Genomic DNA, 25,942 nt, shown 5'->3' with positions numbered 1-25,942 from the left:
CGTGGAATGGGCTGCCGGTGACGGTAGTGGATTCGGATACGATAAGGTCTTTTAAGAGACTCCTGGATAGGTACATGGAGGTTAGAAAAATAGAGGGCTATGGGCAACCTGAGGTGATTTCTTCATGAAGGACATGCTCGGCACAACTTTGTGGGCCGAAGGGTCTGTATTGTGCTGTAGGTTTTCTATGTTTCTAAATAGGCTTCAGAACGTTCTACTCCCCAAATGGTCAAAATGAAACCAAATAATGAGGTCTAAAATACTCTGACATGTTAGAATATTTTAATCACCAGTGTCTTGAGCTGCATACATTTCAATGCAACAAGTATCATAGGAAAGGTAGAGGAGCTCATGGCATGGATCAACACCTGAAATTATGACATTGTCACCATTAGGTGAGACTTGATTGCAGGAGGGGCAGGACTGGCAGCCCGATATTCCAGAGTTCCGTATGTTTAGACATGACAGAGCTGGAGGGATTAAAGGAAGAAGGGTATCGTTTCAAGTCAGTGAGAATGTCACAGCAGTGCTTCATCAGGACAGACTGGAGAACCTGACTAGTGAGGCATTATGGGTGGAACTGAGAATTTAAAAAGGTACTACCACATTAATTGGGCAATATTTCACACCACTCAGGAGTCCTGGGGATCTAGAAAAACAAATTTCTTAAGAGATCACAGACGATTGTAAGAAACATAAGGTTGTTTTAGCAGGTGATTTTAACTTTCCACTTATTGACTGGGAATCCTATACTGTAATAGGACTAGATGGGATAGTGTTTATCAAATGTGTTCAAACAAGTTGCCTTCATCAGAGCATAAAAGTCCCAATGAGTGTGTGTGAGAAACTGGATCCGCTATGAGGGAGGGCAGGTGACAGATGTCTGTGTTGGGCAACACTTTGATTCCAGTGACCAAAATACCATTAGTTTCAAAGTAAATCTGCTTAAAGATAGGCCTGGTCCATGGGTTGAGGTTGTAAATTGTAGAAAGCCTAATTTTGATGGTGTCATACATAATCTGTTAAATATGGATTGGGACAGACTGTTTTCTGGCAAAGGCGTACTTGGAAGAGGGAGGCCTTCAAAAACAAAATTTTGAGGTTACAAAGCTTGTATGTGCTTTGTAAAAGGTAAAGATAACAAATGTAGGGAACCTTGGATTTCAAGAGGTATTGAGGCCCTGGTTAAAAGAGAGAAAGAAGGTGTATAGTAGGTGCAGGCAATGCGACAACAAATGAGGCATTTATGCAGTACTAGAAATGCAAAACTTAAGAAAGAAACCAGGAAGGCTTAAAGAAAGCATAAAGTTCCTCTAGTAGACAAGGTGAAGGAGAATCCAGAGGGATTCTACAGATACATTAAGAGCAAAATGTTTCCAAGGGATTAAATTGGTCCTCTGGAAATCCAGGTTAGTAATCCATGTGTGAAGCCAAAACAGATGGGGGTGAATTCTTTGCATCTCGGGAGTATCTACAAAAATGAGGCAAAGTGGCATCAACTTTCTTGACCCTGTATAGGTTACAGAGGAAGAGTAGTTTACTACCCTGAGGTGGTCTCTCAATCTTCGTCAGGTCTCACCGATCCACAGGAGGCCACAATCTTGCAAACTGTGTGACACTCACATCCTACCTATGTACATACCACTACATTTTGTCATCAATGTTTCATACATGAAATAAAATTCAAAGCAGGAACTTTTCATGACAACAGATTGTTGTAAGTTTTATTTTTATTGCAGGCAAATACAATGTAAGCTGTTTCCAGTTTCAGAACGACATATTACTGAGGCGACGGAGAATTGAGTCTCTTATCATTTCTTGTTGTGATAAATGTGTTGTACCTGCACTTGCCCTCTGATGAGAAATGGATTCTGGGTGGTGAGAATGGACACGGAGAGCTTCTGTGTTGTACAATCCTATGAGTCTAATTTACAAATTAATTTCATAAACCTTCCCAAATCTTTCAGATTAGAGCTATTCATGATAGATAGTGCCATTAATTGTTACATTAGAGACATTGTCTATGTTGAGAAACACCTATGATCTATTTTTTTAATTAGATGTAGGACACAGTAAAAGGCACTGTAAGCCCAATAAGCTTGTGCTCCCCAATTATATCATGTGACCAATTAAGATATTAGCCCCTACGTCATTGGATTATGGGAGGAAACCAGAGCAAACAGAGGAAACCCGCACAATCACGGGGAGAATATACGTACTCCTTACAGACAGTAGCAGCATTGAACCTGGTTTGCTGGCACTATAATTATGTTACACTTACTGCTATGACAAGCTTGGTTTTACGTACCCCATAACTGGGTTGCCAAGCCAGCAGAAATGGAACGCTCGTTGGAGTCTGTGATTACTAGGAACTAATAAAGTTTTATTAAAGAAATAAGTAATACAGTACACTAATCGCAAGGATATAAATGTAACAGTATAGCAATGATAATACACATGTATACACAGAACTAGGGTATTAACAATCAACCAAGCTCTATCGCAGTCTAGGGGTAAAATGATCAGTCTTAAGTGAAGCAGAGTTCAGTTCAGTTTAGTGCAGTTCGAAGTAATCGCTTTTTGTTGTACCGTTGGAGAGAGAGCGTGAGAGAGTGAGAGATGCAGTTGTTTTCGGGCATACCTTTTGATGTCTTCTGATCTCACTGTGGTCACCCACTGTGACTCCTCTGTTCCGGATACAATCGTTCTTCCACGGTGAACCCGGAACCCAGGCAAGGGCAGACACACACCTCAGGTTCCCACCGAACGTACCTCTACACCCTGTGAGCCTCTGACCGATTCCTGCGAACCGGTCTTCCAAATTCACACCAACTTGTGGGGGCACACTGCTCTTTCCACGGTCTCGTGGCGTGTCGTGCCTTAGCAAACCTGCTCTTTTTATCCCCCTGCTGGGGTATAACCTGTCCATCAAACTTCAAACAGTTCAGGTTCAAAGCAAACGGTCTGTCAATATCTGAATTGTGTTTCTTTCTCGTTAATCTCTCTCTTCTCTCTTATTAGCTTTTTGAATGTTTCTCCATTGTCTTCCGTTATCTCTCACATTAGCATCATCCGTCTGGTAGCTCTGCTTGGCGTCACACATGACACATAAAACCAGGGCGAACCAAAAGTGTCAGACCAGTTACACTCACAGATCTCGATTTTGCAAATGACATAGTCCTGCTCTCTGACCAGATGGAGGAAGCACAGTAGCTACAGACAAAAGTGGAAATTGAATGCAATAAAGTTGGACTTCACCTAAACACTAAAAAGACAGAGTACATGGCGTTTAACTGCGACGAAGGTACTCTCAAGACAGTAGAGAATGATACCATTAAGAAAGTCTTTGACTACAAATACCTTGGGTCTTGAATGATGAGTTCGGAGAAGGACATAAAGATACAGAAGGCGCTGGCGTGGAGGGCTATGAACGACATGAAGGAAATCTGTAAGTCGAACCTAACCAGAGGGCTTAAAAAGAGGGTTTTCATAGCTGTCATAGAATCCATTCTCACGTACGGCTGCGAGACGTGGACACTCACCAAGACGATGCGAAAATCTCCAGATGGTTGCTATAAACGAATGCTCCGGCTGGCTCTTGATGTGAGTTGGCAACAACACCTGACGAACATTGAGTTCTATAACAACCTACCGATGCTCACCACTAAAATTGAGGCGACAAGACTGCAACTAGCGGGGCACTGCCTACGCCACTCTGAGCTACCTGCCAGCCTAGTCATCATATGGGAGCCCAAGCACAGGAGGATGAACCCTGGGCACCGTCCCAAGACTATGGTCGACACGCTCCTAGAAGACAGCAGCATAGCTAATGTCGATGAACTGAACACCACTGATGAGGGAGAGGGAGAAGTGGAGATCTGTCATCGTGCCCGACGCCGGCCCCCCAGGCCTGAGTCGACCTAGTCATAGTAGTAGTACCATTATGCTACGATGCTACATTGAGTTATGGCCATAGAAGGGGAAAGAAATATAATGTGAATGATAATAAAATGGGTAAATGGAAGTTGCAACTAGATCTTGGTGTCTTTGTACATCAGTTGCAGAAAGCAAGTATTCAGGAGCAGTGAGCTATTAGCATGGCAAACAGTATATTGTTGGCATTGCTTACAAGAGGAATTAAATGTTCAAGCAAGAATGCTCTGCTGCAGCTGTGCAGTAGTTGATGAAACGTTATCCAGAGATTTGTGTGCAACTTTCGTCTCTTTATAGCGTTCTCACTGTGAAGGAAGTGAAACACATATTGTCCAAAATGATGCTGTGCTCTGCAATCTGACTGTGTTTGAGATGCTTACAAAGATACCTCCTGGAGTTTGGAAATTTATACAGTCGCCTGGAAAGAATATTCTTGCCATGCAAGTTAACAGTACTGAGGTGAACAATGCTTGCAATAGTTTCTTTGGGGAATAAAGTTTTCTTGCCAGATGTAATAAATTGTGAGTAAAATCAGAAATCAAGTTCCAAAGTTTCCAGACTGTATCAATCTGGATTCTGGAATCGGCAGATCTCTCTGGGGAATGGACATGATGGGCCGAATAGACACCCAGGGGCTGCAATGTTCATTTAAGAATCACAGATCAGTATCAGATTTCGAGGTCTGAAATGTGGCATCTTCATGTGAATCCTCTGTTGCTCTTCCTCTCACTTTATCTGAATTCTCTCTGTGATGAATCAGACAAAAGAAACATGAAATATGCTCTGGAAATGATTGATATAATTAAGTTAAAGAGAAGTGTGAATTTACAGAGTAGGGAACGGATTTCCACATGATCCAAACATAACTGGCTCAACATTAATCCGATATTGCCCACTATTAAAGACTGTAAGGAATGGACCTATTTAACACGGCCAACTAACTCTACTTCCTGAGAGAAAATAGTGTGAAGATCTTCTTTGATTACACTTACCACCGTTTACTGATGAGTCTAACTCTGATGCGACATTGCTCTCCTTCTGTGGCCTCTGGCTCGTCCTCTTCTGTTACGTCCCTGAGGCGTGATCTGCTGGAATAGATTTTTTATTCTTTAACTGATAGAATGTACATTCAATCTTCAGTAAATTGTAATCTGTGATTCATCACACATCTGTCCCCTGATAGGACCTGACCATGTTCACATTACTAACTTCAATGAAGCAGATTTGCTATATTCAAATAAGTTCAGCGTTCAAAGTTTCAAGGATTTAAAAATTCAAATTACATTTATTATTAAAGTATGCATGCAATGTACAACCCTCAGATTTGTCTTCCCGCAGACAGCCACGAAACAAAGAAAATCATGGAACCTGTTCAAAGAAAAACATCAAAGCAGAAACATCCTCCCCCCCCAATACACCCTGATGGTTGAGGGGTAGTAAATGCTCTAGAAGATGGTGGTGAATCCTGACACATTTGTACCTTCTACCTGATGGCAGTAGCAAGATGAGAGCTTGACATGGGTGGTGGGATCCCCGATGACAGATGTTGCGTTCCTACTTCAGCATATCATGTAGATGTGCTCAATGGCTGGCAGCACTTTACCGTGACATACTGGGCCGAACCCACTACTTTTTGGAGGATTTTCTGTTCAAAGGCACTGGTGTTTCCATACCAGGCTGTGATGCAGCCAGTAAATATACTCTCAAATAAACATTTATAGATGTGTGTCAAAGTTTCAGATGTCACGCTGAATGTCCGCAAACTGCTCAAGAAGTAGAGACACCGCCGTATCTTCTTCACAATTGCACTCACGTGCTGGGCCCAGGACATGTCGTCTGAAATAGTAACACTGAGGAATTCAAAGCTGCTGATCCTCTCCAACTCTGATCCTCGGAAGAGCACTGTCTCATGGAGCTCTGGTTTCCCTCTCCTGAAGTCTATCATCAGTAACTTGGTATTGCGGACATTAAGTTAGGGGGTGTTGTTGTGACACCACACAGGAATATTTTCAATCCCCCTCCTATATGCTGATTCAGCCCACGACAGTGGTGACATCAGCAAACTTGAATATGGTATTGGAGCCGTGCTTAGCCACACATTCAAATTGTAAAGCGAGTAGAGCAGGGGGCTAAGCACACATCCCTGTGGTGCAGCTGTGCTGATGGAGATCATGGAGATATTGTTGCCAATCTGAACTGATTGGGTTTGACATGTTTTTAAAATCCAGAATCCAATTGCAGAAGGAGGTATTGATGCCAAGGTCTTGAACTTATTGATTAGCTTTGAGGGGATGATGGTTTTTCAAATACTGCACTGTAATCGATAAAGAGAATCGTGATGTATGCATCTTTGCCATCCAGCTGTTCTAGGATTGAGTGAAGAGCCCATGAGATGGCATCAACTGTGGACTTCTTGCTCTGGTCGGCAAAATGGAGTGGATGCAAGTTGCCTGTCAGGCAGGAGTTGATTTTGTTTCATCACCAACCTCTCAAAGCTCTTCACCAGTCTGGATGTAAGTGCAATTGGGCAACAGTCATCGAGGCAGATCACCACACTCTTCTTCGCACCGGTATAATTGATGCCTGCTTGAAGCAAGTGGGAACCACACACTGCTGAAGCCAGAGATTAAAGATCTCGGTGAATCCACCAGACAGCCGATCAGCACAGGAATTTTACTTGTGGCCAGATACATCAATCGATTCGGATGGTTTTGTGGATTCATCCTCCTGAAGGATGCCCGTAATTAAATTTAAGAGACGGAGATCACTAGATCATCAGAGTATGTTGAAGTTCAAGATGGTTTCCTCATGTTCTAACAATTAAGGAAAGCATAGATGGGATTGAGCTCATCTGGAAACAAACCCCCCTTGAATCCCATATTGCCTGCTTTAACTTTACAAGAGGGGATAGCACTCAAGCCCTGCTCTATCTGTCGACCATTCCTTGTTGATTTAAGTTTGGTCTGGAATTTCAACTTTATCCATGGGATGGACTTCCAGAGATCATCCCTGCACCTCTTGTAGCTTTCTTGGTCTCCAAACTTGTGTGTCTCTGATCCGGCCCTCAGATCAGCAGATGGTTCATCCAGTGCTTCTGCATTTGGAAGACTCTGAATAACTTAGTGGAAACTCACTCATCTGCAGCTATTACACCCATGGTGTGTTCATTCAGATCTCTTGATGAGTGTTTGAACACAACCCACTCCACCGAATCAAAACAATACCATAATTGCTCTTCTGCCTTCCATGACCAGCTCTTTATTGTCCATGTCTCTGCAGCTTCACTGTTTAGACTCAACCTGTATGCAGGTAACAGAAGGACAGCCAAGTGATCCAATTTTCCAAAATGTGGTCTGGGAAAGGGACACTGTTTCAAATATTCATTTACAATTGAGGTCTTAGTGCAGATAACTCTGAGAATCATCTTCTCCAGATAGCCACGAGACAAAGAAAGCCAAAAAAGTTCTTCTCAAGAAAATCATCAAACCCACTCCTCTGCACAAAAAAGCAAACACAACATGATCATCTACCCCCAAAACGACACCCTCCACACAAAAAATGTTACAAAACACAACAAGACACAGAGGCCTACTCTCTGACACAGCAAGCGATGGAATCCACAGACTCCTTCTCTGGCATCAGGGAGTTTCATCCCATTGGCGATTCGAAAGACAGTCGGCACAGAATCATCGCCTGCCTTCTGCATTCTCCTAGACGTTTCAATCTTCCACAACATTTTATTCAGCCAGAAGTGAATGTTTTAATCAGAGGAATTTAATTGATCATGGGCTTGTGCCCCGTCTATCAGTTTCTTCACCAAGAAGCTCATGCTCGCTTCCTGTCATCTTCTCCGAGAGCAAAGTGAAAGATCACTCAATTGATCTCAAAACTGTAAATCACAGGCTCTAACATTCTCAGTAACACACTTAAGATTAAAAGCAAATGCAAGAGAGGTGAAATAAATAGTTTCATGGACTGTCTGGAAGATGTCGAACGAGGAATCATAATACGCTGGTGGTATCTTGACAGGATTTTGTCTTTTTGAGGAACAGTAGTTTTTCCTTATCTTAGTGGTTTAGTGTGTTGGGACCTCTGAAGCTACAGGTATACGCTGCTGGGAACTGGGCAGGGATTTCTTCAAACAAGCCTTGTGAAGTCAGGTTGGGCTGTTTGTTGTTTGCAGATGACATCATGCAGTGTCTCAGGCACTTGATTATAGGTGGCTGCTGATGGTATATACACTTTGGTCAGGATTACACAGGAGAACTCCAGAGGTAAATAGAATGGACAGCATTTGACCGCCAGGTGTTCCAAGTCGGGTGGGGACATGAGTTTGACAGAAACACATCAGAGCAGCAGTGAAAATTAGCCATAAAACACACGCCTCCTCCTTTTGCCTTCCCCGAGTCAGCAGTTTGGTCCATTCTGTGAATTGCAAATCCATAATCCATCTGGTCTGACTGCTACATCCGGCAGTACCAAAGGGAGATGATTGGCAGGGGAGGAGAAGAGAAGGGGTAAGAGGAGACCCAGAATGGGGAATGTAAAAAGAGAGCGGGGGATGGGAGAAAAAAAAAACAGATATATCAATGTTCATGCTGTCATAGATATATCAATGTTCATGCTGTCAGTTTGGAGGCTCCCCAGACAGAATATGAGGTGGTACCTCTCTACACAGAGAGTGGCCTCCTGGGAGTAGCAAAGATCATGGACTGACACGTCAGAATGGGAATGGGGAGAGAAATGAAAAGAGTTTGCCATCAGGAACTCCTGTGTGTTGCAAGTGGAGCAAAGGTGCTCAACAAAGCATTAAGTTTGGGTCTCACTGATGTAGAGGAGGCCATACTGGGAGCATTGAAATCAGCACATGACCAACTGACTTGCAGATGAAGTGTTGTCCCACCTGGAAGGACTGTTTGGGGCACTGAATGGGGGTGAGGAGAAGGTGAAGCCGGGATGGTTTGTGTCCTTGATGATGGTTGCTGCTTTCTTGTGGCAGTACTCCATAAAACCATAAGACTATAAGATATAGGAGCAGAAGTAGGCTATTCGGCCCATCCAATGTGCTCCGCCATTCAGTCATGGCTGATCCAGTTCTTCCAGTCATCCCAACTCCCCTGACTTCTCCCCCACTTTGATGCCCTGGCTAATCAAGAACTTATCTATCTCTACCTTAAATACACCCAATGACTTGGCCTCCACAGCCGCACGTGGCAACGAATTCCACAGGTTAACACCCACTGACTAAAGTAATTTCTCTGCATCTCTGTTCTAAATGATCGTCATTCAATCCTGAAGTCACGCCCTCTTGTCCTCGACTCCTCTAACACGGGAAATAACTTTGCCACATCTCATCTGTTCAGGCCTTTTAACATTCGGAATGTTTCTATGAGATGCCCCTTATTCTCCTGAACTCCAGGGAATACTGCCCAAGATCTGCCAGACATTCCTCATACAGTAACCCTTCCAATCCTGGAATCATTCTCATGAATCTTCTCTGAACCCTCTCCAGTGTCAGTATATTCTTTCTAAAATAAGGAGCCCAAGACTGCACGCAATACTCCAAGATTTGGTCTCACGAGTGCCTTATAGAACCTCATCATCACATCCCTGCTCTTATATTCTATACCTCTAGAAATGAACACTAACATTGCATTTGCCTTCTTCACAACCAGCTCAGCCTGGAGGTTAACCTTTAGGGTATCCTGCACAAGGACTCCCAAGTCCCTTTGCATCTCTGCGTTTTGAATTCTCCTTTCATCTGAATAATAGTGTGCCTGTTTATTTCTTCCATCACAGTGCATGACCATACATTTTTAACATTGTATTTCACTTGTCACTTCTTTGTCCATTCCCATAAACTATCTAAGTCTCTCTGCAGGCTCTCTTTTTCCTCAACACTACCCTCTCTTCCAGCTAGCTTTGTATCATTGGCAAATTTAGCCACAAATCCATTAATCCCATAGTCCAAATCATTGACATACAGCATGAAAAGAGGCGGTCGCAACACTGACCACTGTGGAACTCACTGGTGACCAGCAACCAGCCAGAATAGGATCCCTTTATTCCCACTCTCTGCTTTCTTCCGATCAGCCAATGCTCCACCCATGCTGTTAACAAATGCATTCGTTGATGATGACGGCTTTGCCTGAGATGGACTGAGCTGTATCAACAGTTTTTTTGAGACTTTTCCATTTCTGGGCATTCATATTTCCACACCAGGCTGTGATGCAAACTGTCAGGATACTTTCACCACACAAGTATTGAGGTCTTTCAAAGTATTAGATGACATGCTGAATTGACACAAACATTCAGGAAAAGAAAGGCACTGCCATGTTTTCATCATAATGGCACTTACATGTTGGTACCGAATCAGATCCTCTGATATCATTGTTAATAAATTTAAATTAACTGATCCTTTCCACAACCAATCACCTAATGAGGACTGGCTTGTTCACCTCCTGCAAGAATGATGCAAGATGGTCAGTCGTGATTGTTTTGAAGGGTGTAACTGGCCAGATGGGCCAATGAAACAGTAAAGTTTAAAGTTCAAAGTAAATTTATTAGCCATGTATGTATATGGTATGTCATCATATACTACCCAAGATTCATTTTCTTGCAGGTATTCACAGCAAAATAAAGAGAAAAATCTTACTCTGTTTTTCCTCGTCAAACTGTAGACGAGTCCAAGACCAACAGCCAGTTTAACAAACAGGTATCCAGCAATTGTGGTGATCCAACTGTCCGGAAGTGATCTCACTGTAAAGGACAAAGTTGACATTCTACATCACATTTAATGCCCAAGGATTTCTGCCAGACATTCAGTTGAAGACGTGACTGTGAAAACAATCTGCAATAAAATAATGACACCTCCATCGAGAATTATTTTTAATTATTTATGATTTTGTGTTTTACGATTTTTATCTGATGTTCATGGACACAGCAAATGTGACAAGATCAAGATGACTTGAAGAAACAGACTCGTGCTTATAATAATATTGATCATTTTCAAAGTGTATTCTACTCTTGAAGATTCAATGCAAATATCAACATAAACATTTGGACTGTCTTAAATAGCACAATGCTTCAAGAAGTAATGCAATTGTTTTACCGGTATTTTCACAATCCAGATTTACTGACTTCATTCCGCAAGTCAGGTGTGTGAAAACTATTGTGAACAGCTTTGGGCCCGTTATCTCAGAGAGGATGTGTTGGCATTGAGAGGGTCCAGGGGAAGCTGACAAGAATGATCCCAGAATGAAACTCTTAAAGTATGAAGAATAGGTGACATCTCTGTGCCTATTCTTGCTGGAGTTTCAAAGAATGAGAGGGGAACTCAGACCCACTGAATATTGAAATGCTTAGACAGAGTGAACATGAAGTGGATATTTCCAACATTGGGAGAGACTAGAGCCAGAAAGCTGAGCCTCAGAATAGAAGCGCACTTCTTCAGAACAACGTGAAGAGAAACTTATTTTGCCAGATGATGGTGAATCGGAGGATTTCATTGCCACAGGTGTCTATGGAGGCGTCAAAGATTTTGGGCAGGAAGCAGGGTAAGGGGATTGAAAGGGATCATAAATCAGCCAATGTCGAATGGCAGTGCAAACTCAAATAGCCAAGTGGCCCATTTCTGCTCCTATGTCTCATGGTTTTATACACAGACTCCTTTGCTCAGACACGGGAAAGCAAACCATGCTGAGTTATAGATCTGATCAGGAAAATTCCGATTTTCTGCACATGATCTAAAACCCCCTGAACCCTGCCTTTCACGTGTCTGTCGGGTTGCCTCTTCAACAATGTGACAGTTTCTGCTGCTGCCAAATTTCCATCAGTGGATTCCAGGCGCATTTCTCCATGTCCATGAACTTTCCACCCAACTCACTTTGGACTTTATTTTAACTAGCTCCAGCCAACCAGCACCCCACCCATTTAACTCAGCCTCACTGCACAGCACCCCATAAATTTAACCCTAGTCTCGATGCATAGTACCGCACCCATTTAAACCTAGTCTGGATGCACACCACCCCACCCATTTAACCCTAGCTTCGATGCATGCCACCCTACCAATTTAACCCTCGTCTCGATGCACAGCACCCCACACATTTAATCCTAGTCTCGATGCACACCACACCACCAATTTAACTCAAGCCTAATCTAAGGGCAATTTACTATTACCAATAAACCTACTAACCAATATGTCTTTGGACAGTGGATGAAAATACAGCACTCAGGAAACCCATGTGGTCACAGGGAACTCGTATGTACTCCTTCTTGCTGGAATTGAACTCCAACTCTGTGGCCCTGAGTGGTAATACTGTTGCACCATCTACCACACCATCAGTATTTGTAATATCTATCCTGTGAAAAAAGCTACGACTGTCTGTGATTCTCAGAATTGTTATACATTTCTATCAGTTCACCCTAGAACCTTAGGGATTTTGCATCCCTCCCTCCTGCCCTTTCCCTCCCACACCTCATCTCCTCAGGAACTTTGACGTGTCTAAACTCCCCTCAGACACCTTTGGTAGTTTCAAGAGCCAAACTGACTAAAAACCCGCATACCTTTGTGTTCAAAATGCTGGAAGGATCTAATCTGCACTGTATCTCAATAAATAAAAATATTTATGACCCTGTATCTGGAGTATTGTGAGGAGTATTGATCTCAGTAACTTTGACGGGGCTGATATCTGGATACCTAGTTTGCATCAATGAGGAAAGTCTGGGTAGTTTAGACATATATCCACTAGAGTTTGGAAGATAGGGTGGTGATGAAATGATCACATAGGACATGAAGAACTGCACAAATGAAGAACCCTGGTAACGTATTTGGAGTCAATTCGATATGTTTTTGCAGAACACATGGGATTTGAATTATTGGAATTTTCTGGCCTCTTCTCCTTGGAGCGATGGAGGATGAGAGGTGACCTGATAGAGGTGTATAAGATGATGAGAGGCATTGATCGTGTGGATAGTCAGAGGCTTTTCACTGGATTTTTTTCCTCTCTCAAACAATTCTCTGTAAACTCTAGAGACGGTTGTGTGTGAATATCACAGATCAGCTGTTTTTGAGATACAAAAACTACTCCGTCTGGCACCAACAATTATTCCATGATCAGAGCCACTCAGTTTACATTTCTTCCCCGTTCAGGTGTTTGATCCTATCAACAAATAAACACTTGGCCTTATCAATGCTTAAATACATAGAATTCCTGCTGCAGTATTGGCGAATTAGATATTTGCACTAAAGAGCAGGTGTACAAAATAAAAGGACACGGAGTGTATTTGCTCATTGTCTAGACCAGGAGCTCCCTACATGGGGTCTATGGACTCCTCCATTAATGACAGTGGTCAATGTCATAAAAAAAAGTTGGGAACCCCTGTTCTAGACTGACACTGAAATAATTACTATTTCAGAGGAAAACTAAACAATGTAAGGAAGATATTGCCTTTGTGTAATATTACATATTTCATGGGCTGATATAAAATTTACTACACAAGAGGGCATTGAGCCATTGTGTTCGTGCTTGTTGGAAAAAAGTTACCGACTTCACTCATATTCCATCACTTGATCACAGCCTAAACGTGCACAGATCTATTTTCAAAGGAATTATTTTGCAGAATGTGGTGTCATTCCAAGGGCAACATTCATTGTTGCTCGCTTATTGTCCATGACAAAGTGGTGGGAGTACTCACACTGACTTTCTTGTGAAGTCCCCCCATGGTGCTGTTGGGTGGGGAGGTCCAGGATTTGGATCTTGTAATTCAGGGAACCCCAACCTTTTTTGCACGGCGGACCGGTTTAATATTGACAATATCCTTGCGGACCGGCCGACGGGGTGGGAGGGGTGTTGTGTTCAAGTTCAACAGTGTGTGACAGGGAATGAGGAAAGGTGCTGCTGACTCATATCGTTTCATATCGCCAAATCATATTGTTTCTTTGCGGCCCGATAGCACATGCTTGGCGACCTGGTACCGGTCCGCAGCCCGGTGGTTGGGGACCACTGTTGTAATTAATAAGCATTGAAAGATACATTTCAAATTCATGCAACTCTGAGGGGAAACATGCTGGTGGATATGCTCCCATGCACCCTTGTCATTCTTATGATACAGATGTTGGTGGAGTAATCTGGCTGAACAAATGAAAGGGAAAAAGAAGCTTATCATCTGAATGCTGAGAGATAGTAGAGCTTTGAGATCCAGAGGAATCTGGGGATCTTGGGATATGAAATACTGCCAGAGTATATAAATGGGGAAGTTAACATGTTCCATTTACTGCAAAGAGAGTTGTACACAAAAGAAGTATCTCACACTTTAATGATACTTACATACTTCAATGATATTGAGTAGAGGCATGGTAGCATAGTGGTTAGCACAATGCTTTACAGTACAGGCGACCCAAGTTGCATTCCCACTGCTGCCTCTAAGGAGCTTGTACCCTCCCCCTGTGATCACGTGGGTTTCCCTCCCACAGTCCAAAGACCTATCGGTTGGTAGGCTAATTGGTCATTGTAAACTATCCCGTGATTAGTATAGGATGAAGTCAGGGGATTGCTAGCCAGCGTGGCTTAAACGGCTGGAAGGATTAAATCTGTGCTGTATCTCAATAAATAAATAAATAGAAGTATTTATGACACCATATCTGGAGTATTTTGAGGGGTATTGATCTCATTTAATTTTACTGGGCTGATTATCTGGATACCTAGTTTGCATCAATGAGGAAAGACTAGGGAGGTTGGATATGTATTCACTAGAGTTTAGAAGATAGGTTGTGTCACACATACACAAACCTGGTTTCAATACAAACTAGAGTACTGTTCAAAAGTCTTCAGTACATATATACAGTTGATGTGCCTAAGACTTTGGAATAGTACTGCAGTTATTTTATGTATTGTACTGTACTGCTGCTGCAAAAAATACATATTTCATGACAAATGTGAATAAAGATTAATCAGATTCTGATACAGTTTTCTATTGTGGACTGAGAGTGGGAAGGGGCAGGGAGAGGGAAATCATTGTTGGGAAAAGGGACAGGGAGAGGGGAGGGAACGTGAAGCAACAGAGAAACATTCCATAATGATCAAGAAAACAACTGTTTGGAAGCAAATGTCCTTGCCTGGTGTCTCATGGCTTGTTGTGTCTGCACCTGCACATTCCCCAACTTCGCACCCTTGCATTCCCCCACCTCAGCACCCGTGCATCCCCCCAATTAGCACCTGTGCATTCCCCCCCTCAGGACCCCTCTGTAACATCCCCACCTCAGTACCCCTCTGTCACATGTCCCACAGCTCTTCACCGCTCTGTCACATGTCTCAGACCTCAGCACCCCTCTGTCACATGTCCCCCACCCCCTCAGGACCCCTCTGTCACATGCCCCCCTCAGCACCCCTCTGTCATATGCCCCCCACCTCAGCACCCCCCGTCACATGTCCCATCCCTCTGTCACATGTCCCCCCCTCAGCACCTCTCTGTCACATATCCAACCCCTCAGCACCCCTCTGTCACATGTCCCAGACCTCAGCACCCCTCTGTCACATATCCCATCCCTCAGCAGCCCTCTGTCACATGTCCCACACCTCAGCACCCCTCTGTCACATCCCCCCCCTCAGCACCCCTCTGTCACATGTCCCACACCTCTTCACCACTCTGTCACATGTCCCAGACTTCAGCACCCCTCTGTCACATGTCCCCCCCCCTCAGGACCCCTCTGTCACATATCCCACCCCTCAGCACCCCTCTGTCACATGTCCCACACCTCAGCACCCCTCTGTCACATATCCCACCCCTCTGTCATATACCCCCCACCTCAGAACCCCCCCGTCACATGCCCCACCTCTCTGTCACATGTCCCACCCCTCTGCTGCAGTGCCCATCCAACTCCATTCCCAAAATCTTTAACTTCCCACCGGATTTACAAACTCGCTCTCCTCTCACATTGACAAATACTGTACTGTGCAAAGGTCTGGGGCATCCATGCTGTAGGTGTCTGAGACTATTGTACAGTACTGTAATTCCAAGCTTTACCTCCGTGGGATTCTCCCACACAGTGTGGAAGAAAAAAGTCACTGCTCGCAAACAGAACCAAGCCTCATTATGAAACTTGGTACATTGGGAAAAACTCGAGACTCTTACCTCTGACTTCCAGATTATATGGTACTGAAAGCTGGAGAGTTTTCTGATCAACAGCACCACATGTCCATTTCCCTCTGCCTCTGTCAGCTTTCTGTACGATCAGACTCAGTGATTTCTCTTCCCCAGTCAGTGTTTTGTCTCCAACAGTTTCACCGTATTTTTATATAATCACCAATATAAATGTGATTGCACACTGAGATCTTTAGTGGTTAAAGTTACTTCTGTATTTTTCTGGAATATTCTTAGTTACAGAGGCATGTATTATATTCCTCACATCTAGATAGTTAATTCGATAATTTTTAAGTTTTTGGTTAAATTCGAACTTCAATTGTCTGGTACAAGATAACCAGAGCACCTTTATTCCCTCTCTTTTTTCCTTTGTCCCTGTAATGTTTAATAAAACGATCGTAGAAACAAGCTTTACGTCTTCTGAAGAACATGTGGATCACAAAAGCGTCAAGATCAACCAGCCCCATTAGAGAGTCTCCCACAGAGAATTTAAAGAGGGTTCATTGGTGGCAAATATAACAATTAATGACACAAAATGTGATCATGTTTCTCAATATGAAGATCAAACCCGCAGTAACTCACCACTGCGCTCTTGATAATCTGGGACGATAATCCGGAGTCCGTCTTGATCAAACACACCACACGTCCATTTCCCTCTGCCTCTGTCAGCTTTCTGTACGATCAGACTCAGTGATTTCTCTTCCCCAGTCAGTGTTTTGTCTCCAACAGTTTCACCGTCTCCGTTGATCCAAACCAGTCTGGTTGATGCAGTGGCGTCAGACACAGAGCAGCTCAGGGTGACGGTGTCTCCCTCAGTCACTGTATCAGACGGTTCAGCCATGACTGTGGAAACAAGAAAAACGTTATTAGTCTCCTTAAAAACAGGAGCGACATTCTGCACAAAAGCAAAATGCTGTGGTTTTGGGAAATCTGTAGTCACACACTCTGTCTCCTACCTTTAACTGTGATTAGTGTGATAGTCCTAAGTATACTTGTTCCCAGAGTACATTTGTATTCTCCTGCATCTTCAAGCACCACAGGAAAAACCCTCATACTGAAATTCTTGCCGTTAAAAGGTGTCTCTGTGAACATCAATCGATTCACAAAGTGGCTCTCACTGACATTCACGGGCTGAGATTCCAATGCTGTTGCAACTGTTTTCTTCGGACTTTGATGAAGACGTGACAGCCAAGTCCAGAGAGCACAGTTGTGCACAAAACGACTGTAACAGAGGAGGTGGAATTCACTGTGATCCGTAACTGAGCGATGAAGTGTGTAACGTTTATCATATCGATCTGCATGAAAGAGAGGAGAACTCGTTAAAATGTTACAATGCCATTCGGGAGCGAGTGATGAGAAGCTGCCATAAAACCATCAGACATAGGAGCAACATTAGGCCATTCAGCCCATCGAGTCTCCTCTGCCATTACACCACGGCTGATTTATTATCCCTCTCAACTCTTCTTCTGTCTTCTTCTGTTAACCTTTGATGCCCTGACTAATTATGAACCTATCAATCACTGCTTTAAATTAATTGCACAGATTCCCCTCCCTCTGGCTAAGGATTCACCACCCTCTTCATCTGTAAATGGATGACCTTCTATTCTGAGGCTGTGCTCTCTCATTTTAGACTCTCCCACCATTGGAAATATCCTCTCCACACCCACTCTGTTCAGCCCTTACAAACTTCAATAGGTTTCAATGAGACCTCCTTCATTCTTCTGAACTCCAGAGGGGAAAGGCCTCGAACCATCAGATACTCCACATTCTTAACCCTTTCATTCCCAGAGTCATTCAGATGACACTCCTCTGGACCTTCTGCAAAGCCAGAACACCCTTTCTGACAGAAGGGACCCAAAGCTGCTAACCATTCTCCAAGTCCAGTTTGAATAATGTCTAATAAAGCCTTGACATCCTTGCTATTATATCCTAAACCACTCAAAATGATTACTAACACTGCATTTACCTTCCTTACCACTTAATCAACCTGAAAGCTAACCTTCAGGGAATCCTGCACGAGGACGATTGTGCTTCTTTTGACCTGATTTTTGAATTTTCTCCCTGCTTAGAAAATAGCCCATTCTCCTAATTTGTTTAAGTCACATATTCAGCTGCAGTTTCTGAATGGGCCTCAAGTGCTGCAACATCTCATTGGTCCACGCATGGGACTTGATTCACGCTGAAGCCCGAGTCTGCCACTGAAGCTGGAATCACATCAAATACGATAAAGACTTGGTGGGAAAGGTCACTGAGAGAGAGAATGGTTTGTTGTTCAGTGTTGCTATGTGAACCGGGACCCAGCGCTGAGCGTGAGTTGGAAGTGCTGGTGGTTGTCGTGTTGACTCCTCCTTCACTGTAACACTTTGACATGAGTAACACTTTAATATCCACCACTGAGTACATGAGTAACACTTTAATATCCACCACTGCAGTTGAACATTTACAGTACTGAATCGTGATTATGATTGGTTTTAGTCTCCGAGTTGGAGAATGTTGCGCTGACATATTGAATGATCGGTATGATTCCCATCAAAACTACTTATGTGAGAATGCTGTTCTTGGACTGCAGTTCACCATTCTAAACCATAATTCCCTCCAGGCTCAACGAGAAGCTCAGAGACCACAGCCTTCACTCTGCCTTGTGTAACTGGATCCTGGACTTCCTGTCAGATCGCCAGCAGGTGGTAAGAGTGGGCTCCCTCACCTCTGCCACTCTGACCCTCAAAACGGGTGTCCCTCAAGACTGTGTCCTAAGCCCCCTCCTTTACTCTCTGTATACCCATGACTGTATGAATGTTAATTAATCTGCTAATTAAATTTGCTGATGACACTACACTGATTGGCGTAATCTCAAATAATAGTGAGGTAGCAAACAGAGAAGAAGTCATCACCCTGACACAGTGGTGTCAAGAAAACAACCTCTCCCTCAATGTCGCAAAAACAAAGGAGCTGGTTGTGGACTACAGAATAAATGCAGACAGGATAACCCCTATTGACCTCAATAGACTGGGGTTGAGAGGGTGAACAGCTTTAAGTTCCTCGAGATAAACATCAGTGATGATCTCACATGCTCTGTACAAACTGGCTGTGTAGTATAAAACACACAGCAGCAGCTCTTTCACCTCAGACCGTTGAGGAAGTTTGGTATCGGCCCCCAAATCCGAAGAAATTTCAACAGAGGCAAAATTGAGAGCGTCCTGACTGGCTGCATAACTGCCTTGTACGAGAACTGTACTTCTCTGAATTGCAGGACTTTGCAGAGCGGTGTGGAAAGCCCAGGGCATCTGTAGATGTGAACTTCCGCCTATTCAGGACATTTGCAAAGACAGGTGTGTAAAAGAGCCCGAAAGGCCATTGGGGACCCAAGTCACACCAACCGCAAACTGTTCAGGCAGCTACCATCTGGGAAACTGTACTTCAGCATAAAAGCCAGGACCAACAGCTTCTTCCAACGGGCCATCAGACTGACTAATTCATGCTGATACAATTGTATTTCTATGTTTTATTGACTGTCCTGTTGTATATACTATGTATTGCAAATTACTATAAATTGCACATTGCACATTTTGATGGAGACGTAATGTAAAGACTTTAACTCCTTAAGTACACAAAGGATGTAAGAATTAAAGTCAATTCAATTCAAGTTGTAATGATGTAATTTGAAATTGTTCCCACTGCAGATTTGCTCCTCCTGATCTATGTATTATTTTCTTTAATGCCCTATAAACCCCAGATCTCAGTCACAGGGTTAAACGGTGGGGAAACAGATCCTTCATTTCAACTCTTCTCTGCCGAACAAAGTGTGACACTAATGGGACGAGCTTAGATCCGCATGGACCAGTTGTGCTGAAAAGCCTGTTTCCATGCTGTACGACTCCATAGTTTACGGACTGCCAATGTCTCCTCCTTCATAATGTTGATATGCGTCACGTTATCACTTTTCTCTGGCCTGAATTCACTAATTTCCATTTCTTCTGCATTGTAAATATTAATGAGAAATATCCATTTAGACCTGGCCATGAACTCTTCCTGTACTATTTTTAACAACTTCCTACCAGACAGATATATTCCAGCCCAATACGTACAGTGAGGTAACAACACTTACCCGTGTCTACAGTAAAGTCTGCTTTCCCTGTTATAACAACGTTTCCGTTTTCCCGTACTTCACACTGATACAACTTCCCATCCTCCACTGTAACGAGTCGGACCATCAGATAGACGGTGTTATTCAGGCGGATCTGATCAGTGTTTCGCCTGTTCTGCTGGGATGAGCCCACTGGTTTCCAGTGGAGACTGACGGTATCTGGGAGTCTGGAGATGGTACAGCTGAGGGTGATGTCACTGCCCTCCAAAGGACACCGTGGTCCCACCTCAACTGTGAGAAATAAGACCATAAGACAAAATGATACAGGAGCAGAATTAGTCTATTGTGACATTTGTGTCTGCTCTGCCATTCCAACATGGCTGATTTATTTTCTTTCTCAACCCCTTTCATACGCCTTCTCCCTGTAATCTTTCACAACTTTATTAATCAAGAACCTTTATTTAAACCTCTGCTTTAAATCCAACCAGTGACTTGGTCTCCACAGCCACCTGTGGCGATGAATTCCGTAGATTCTTCACCCTCTGGCTAAAGAAATTCCTCCTCACCTCTGTTCTATGGGAAATTCTTGTAGTCTGAGTCTGTGCCCGCTGGTCCTCTCCTCCCCCACTATCGGAAACATCATCTGCACATCTGATCTATCTCAGCCTTTCAATATTTGGTCCGAATATTAGATGGGTGGGGTGAGTAGTAACATGTCCAATGACTCGGTTCAAACTGACCTCAGGAGCTGACCGTGATCAGCACTTGTGTCTTGCTACAGGACAGAGAGTGCTGGGTCTCCGACACAGAATATCACAATGGGCACACAAACTCTCAGTCTGGTTACACCAAATTCAGTGAGGCAGAGCAGAGGGAATTAACTTTTTACCACATCCCGCTCCTGAACCTGATGGAATGTCAGGGTTCAGCTGGCCAGGTGAGGCAACACTTTACTTGTGAGTCTGTTGGGGTCTTCTATTGCATCCGGTGCTCCCGGTGCGGCCTCCTCTACATCAGTGAAACCCGATGCAGATTGGGTGACCACTTTGTCGAGCACCTCCACTCCGTCCGCCACAACAGACAGGACCTCCCGGTTGCCACCCACTTCAACTCTGCTTCACATTCCCATTTGGATATGTCCATCCATGGCCTCTTCTACTGCCATGATGAGGCCAAACTCAGACTGGAGGAGCAACACTTCATATACCGTCTAGGTAGTCTCCAGGCCCTTGGTATGAACATTGAATTCTCCAACTTCCGGTAATTCCCTCCCCCTCCCTTCCCTTATCCCTATTTCACTCTGCCCCCTCCCCTAGCTGCCTACTACCTTCCTCATGGTCCGCCTCCTTCTACTACCCATTGTGTTTTCCCCTATTCCTTCTTCACCTTTCCTGCCTATCCCCTCCCTGCCTCCCCTCCCCCACCCCTTTATCTTTCCCCTTACTGGTTTTTCACCTGGGACCTACCAGCCTTCTCCTTCCCACCCTCCCCCCACCTTCTTTATAGGGCCTCTGCCCCTTCCATCCTCAGTCCTGCCGAAGGGTTCCGGCCCAAAACGTTGACTGATCATTTCCACGGATGCTGCCCGACCTGCTGCGTTCCTCCAGCATGTTGTGAGTGTTGCTTTGACCCCAGCATCTGCAGATTATTTTGTGTTTACCAAAATGAACAGAACTTTCTCCCTGTGAGTGTAAATGAGCAGAGAAAACAAACCTCACATGATCCCTGTAAAACGTTCAGTACTGGAAAGTAAATTATTCATGAAGAAAAACATTTTTTACACTTTTCAAATCTTTGTCCCATTTACCTTTGATCGCAAAAATTTCATATTGCTTCAAGATTTCATAACTGGGCTCTCTTTGCACCAAGATGATAGATCCTGCAAATTTAGATGTGGGCTGAGTAATTATCAGATCAATGGTACCAGCCTTATTGTTCATAACATGAAAGATGCCATAGCGTTTGAAGTGTATTTCCCAACGTGGGTTCCACCCTCTGGATCCATCTTTATAAAATGTCACAAGTGGCTGTGTGCCTTGCTTGTAGCTTGGTTTCCAATCCCAGCCAACAGAGCCATTTCCAGGAATGTCCAGTCCAGTGAACACAATTTTATCTATCTTATCAAAAATATAAAAATGTTTCAGATTTTCTGTTAAAAAAGAGAAACAATGAAAATGTTAGAACATGAAATCACAAATGTTTCATTCTATTTCACTTGGTATCAATGTTCCATTGGTGCAGTATTACTATTTTAACAGTTGAACACAACAAAACCACCAACACAATTAAAAAGGTAAGGTGGTTCATTACTATCATATGTACCAAGGTACAGGACGGAAATCTGTACTGTGGGAGGGGTGGTGAGGGAGATACACATTGTGGGAGGGGTGATGAAGGGAGATACAGATTGTGGGAGAGGTGGTGAGGGAGATACACACTGTGGGAGGGGTGGTGAGGGAGACACACTGTGGGAGAGGTGGTGAGGGAGATACAGATTGTGGGCGGGTTGGTGAGGGAGATACACACTGTGGGAAAGGTGGTGAGGGAGATACACACTGTGGGAGGGGTGGTATGGGAGATACACATTGTGGGAGGGGTGGTGAGGGAGATACACACTGTGGGAGGGGTGGTGAGGGAGACACACTGTGGGAGGGGTGGTGAGGGAGATACACACTGTGGGAAAGGTGGTGAGGGAGATACACACTGTGGGAGTGGTGGTGTGGGAGATACACACTGTGGGAGGGGTGGTATGGGAGATACACACTGTGGGAGGGGTGGTGAGGGAGATACACACTGGGAAGGGTGGTGAGGGAGATACACACTGTGGGTGGGGTGGTATGGGAGATACACACTGTGGGAGGGGTGGTGAAGGAAATCCACGTTATGGGAAGGGTGGTGAAGGAAATTCACACTGTGTGAGGGGTGGTGTGGGAACTCTGCACTGTGGGATGTGCTGGTATGAGAACTCCAGGCTGTCACAGTGGTGTTGAGGGTACTCCGCACTGTGTGAATAGTGGTGAGGGAACTCTGTACTGCGGGAGGGGTGATGAGGGAACTACACACTGTGTAAGAGTGGTGAGGGAACTCCACACTGTGGAAGTGTGCAAAATAATTCCATGCTGTGAGAGGGGTGGTGAGGGAGTTCACACTGCGGGAGGTAGTGGTGAGGGAAATTCACACTATGGGAGGAGTGGTGAGGGAAATCCATGCTGTGGGAGGGGTGGTGAGGGATCTCCACATTGTGGGAGGGGTGATAAGGGATCTCCACACTGTGGGAGTTGGTGGTGAGGGAACTCCACATTGTAGGTGGGTGGTGAGAGAATACAATGCAGTGGGAGGGGTGGTGAGGGAAATCCACACTTTGGGAGGTGATGGTGAGAGAACTCCATGCTGTGGGAGGGGTGGTGAGGGAAATTCACACTGTGGGAGGGGTGGTGAGGGAAATTCACACTGTGGAAGGAGTGGTGAAGGGAGATACACATTGTGGGAGGGGTGGTGAGGGAAATTCACACTGTGGAAGGAGTGGTGAAGGGAGATACACATTGTGGGAGGGGTGGGGAGGGAGATACACACTGTGGGAGGAGTGGTAAGGGAGCTTTGTTAAGCTGCCTTCCACACAGTTCATATAATCGCTTCAGCACTTCAGGCAGGACAAGGGAAAACAATTACATAATGCGGAATAAACTGTTACAGTTACAGAGGAAGTACAGTATAGGCAAGTAATACGCTGCAAAGCCATGGTGAGGTGGATTGTGTGATCAAGAATCTATCTTATTGTACAAGAGATCCATTGCATTGTCATCAGCAGCAGAACAGAAGCTTTCATTGAGCCTGATGATAAATGCTTTCAGACTTTTGCATCTTCTGCCCGATGGGATTGGGGAGAAAAGCGATGTCCAGGATGGGAGGAGTCTTTGATTATGTTGCCTGCTTTACCAAGGTGGCATCCATTACAAATACAAATGGGCAATTATACTGTATGCTCAATGCAGTCATGGCTACAGTCATGTATCATTGAAACAAAACAATTGACATTGAAAAGGGATGATAGACAAAATTTACTCTGATTGCTCATCGACAGGGGTCAGTATTAGCGTGGAGAGGAGGGTGAGAGAAATTGGCAGTGGATGTGCTGGTGACACTAGCTGTGTGATCTTGCTGCTGAAGTGAGTGTGCTGCTGGCATCGTCGATAAGGCAGAGAGCAAAGGATCCTCAATGGAGGCTGCCGGTGGCAACAGGGACACGACAGGTGACGCGATGCTTCAGTGGACGATATGGAATATTGTCTTGGCTAGATTTGCCAGACATCTGCTTGGTGCAGATTTCCTGTGTGCGACAGGCCCTGTATTGTGCTGCAGGCTTTCTATGTTCCCATGTTTCTACGCACCAGCACATGTGAATTCACTCACTTGCTGGGCGAATTCACAAACCTCAACAAACCCACATTTTCCACTATAGTCACAAAGCATGGGATTGGGCACCACACTTTTTTTTTTATTGAAGGAATGACACAATACAGAATATATAATGGATTACATTTTCCTCCATTTTGCTTTAGTATTGTACCCCCAAAACAAACCTCCCCCCACCCGCCCTCCCCGAACAAATTATGGCAGCTAATATATTTACAACACAACAATTCACAAATACAAGTACGGACATTTCACAACCATACCCCCACACTACTTCAATATGACGGCTCACACACATCTGCAACATATCAGATGATCCAAAATACACTCATATTTACAATTCATCAACCACCCTGTGAGGTAAATTATAAGCGTGTTAAATGGGAGGCAACTTCCCAAGTGCAATCAAATGCCCTCAACTAGTAGGTAATTCCTTAAGACTCCCAAAATATGATAAGGAAGGTCCCCATTTCCAATAGAACGTTTTCACAGACCCCCTCAAAGTGAATTTAATCTTTTCTAATTTCAGAAAAAACATTACATCTTCTAACCAAGCAGCAGCAGTTGGGGGAGTGGCAGATTTCCAAACAAGCAAAGTTCTCCTATGGGCCAATAGCGATGTAAATGCAATGATTTCCACTATAGTCACAGAGCATGGGATTGGGCACCACACTTGCACAACTGGCTCATCATTCCATGCCCGTCCGTGTAGACAAGTGTCAGAAAAGCTGGCCAAAACAAAAGCTGAGACTGTAAACACGGAGATGCTTGACGTTGTACATGGGTCGAATCACCCTCGGGCTTCACCTCCCCAGATGGTCCCTCAGCCCGATGGTGGTTGCTGTCCATGGAGTGATTACCACCAACATAAAGAGACCACCACACCCGATTATTACCCAGAACCACATATTCAAGTTGCTTCAGCATGTTTAGTCATGCAGATGAAGTTTTCTAAAGTGGACTTACTCAGGAGCTACCATTCATTGCCAACATGCTGTGAGAACATTCCCAAAACTGCATGTTTATAAACCCGTCTGGCCTATTCGAGTTTCTGTGCGTGCCACTGGGGCTGAAAATGACAACTCTATGTTAAAAGATTCAGATGTTCTTTTTGTTTGCCTGGATGACATTCTTGTCCCCAGTGCATCCAAAACCGAACACCTTTCAAGCGCTTAAGCCAACGTTCCATGCTTATTGATCCCACCAAATGCCTGTTCTGGTTGTCTACTATCAACTTTCTTGGCCACCTTCTAGTCCCAGCAGTCAAAGGTCACCACTATTACGGACTTCCACTGCTTCGCACTACTGAAGCACAGATAGAGTTCTAAGTATGATGAATTTCGATCACCATTTAATTCCACAAACTGCTAA

At 44.2% G+C, this 25,942-nt stretch overlaps 1 protein-coding gene across 1 annotated transcript in view; it reads right to left on the bottom strand.

Annotated features, from left to right (window-relative positions):
- Nucleotides 1–1,765: 1,765 nt before the first annotated feature.
- Nucleotides 1,766–25,942, bottom strand: part of LOC140200988 (uncharacterized) — a 30,750-nt gene continuing 6,573 nt past the window's right edge. The window contains exons 2-8 of the mRNA XM_072264625.1: nucleotides 21,966–22,307; nucleotides 20,180–20,449; nucleotides 17,031–17,369; nucleotides 16,657–16,917; nucleotides 10,589–10,692; nucleotides 4,926–5,021; nucleotides 1,766–4,679 (exon numbers count right to left, since the gene is read on the bottom strand). Coding sequence (XP_072120726.1) covers nucleotides 4,944–5,021; nucleotides 10,589–10,692; nucleotides 16,657–16,917; nucleotides 17,031–17,369; nucleotides 20,180–20,449; nucleotides 21,966–22,307 — 1,394 coding nt within the window. The 3' untranslated portion in view covers nucleotides 1,766–4,679; nucleotides 4,926–4,943. The remainder of the gene's footprint in view (nucleotides 4,680–4,925; nucleotides 5,022–10,588; nucleotides 10,693–16,656; nucleotides 16,918–17,030; nucleotides 17,370–20,179; nucleotides 20,450–21,965; nucleotides 22,308–25,942) is intronic.

This window comes from Mobula birostris, chromosome 7 (genome assembly GCF_030028105.1).
Source record: "Mobula birostris isolate sMobBir1 chromosome 7, sMobBir1.hap1, whole genome shotgun sequence".
NCBI lineage: Eukaryota > Metazoa > Chordata > Chondrichthyes > Myliobatiformes > Myliobatidae > Mobula > Mobula birostris.
This window is presented reverse-complemented; position numbering and strand designations above follow the sequence as displayed.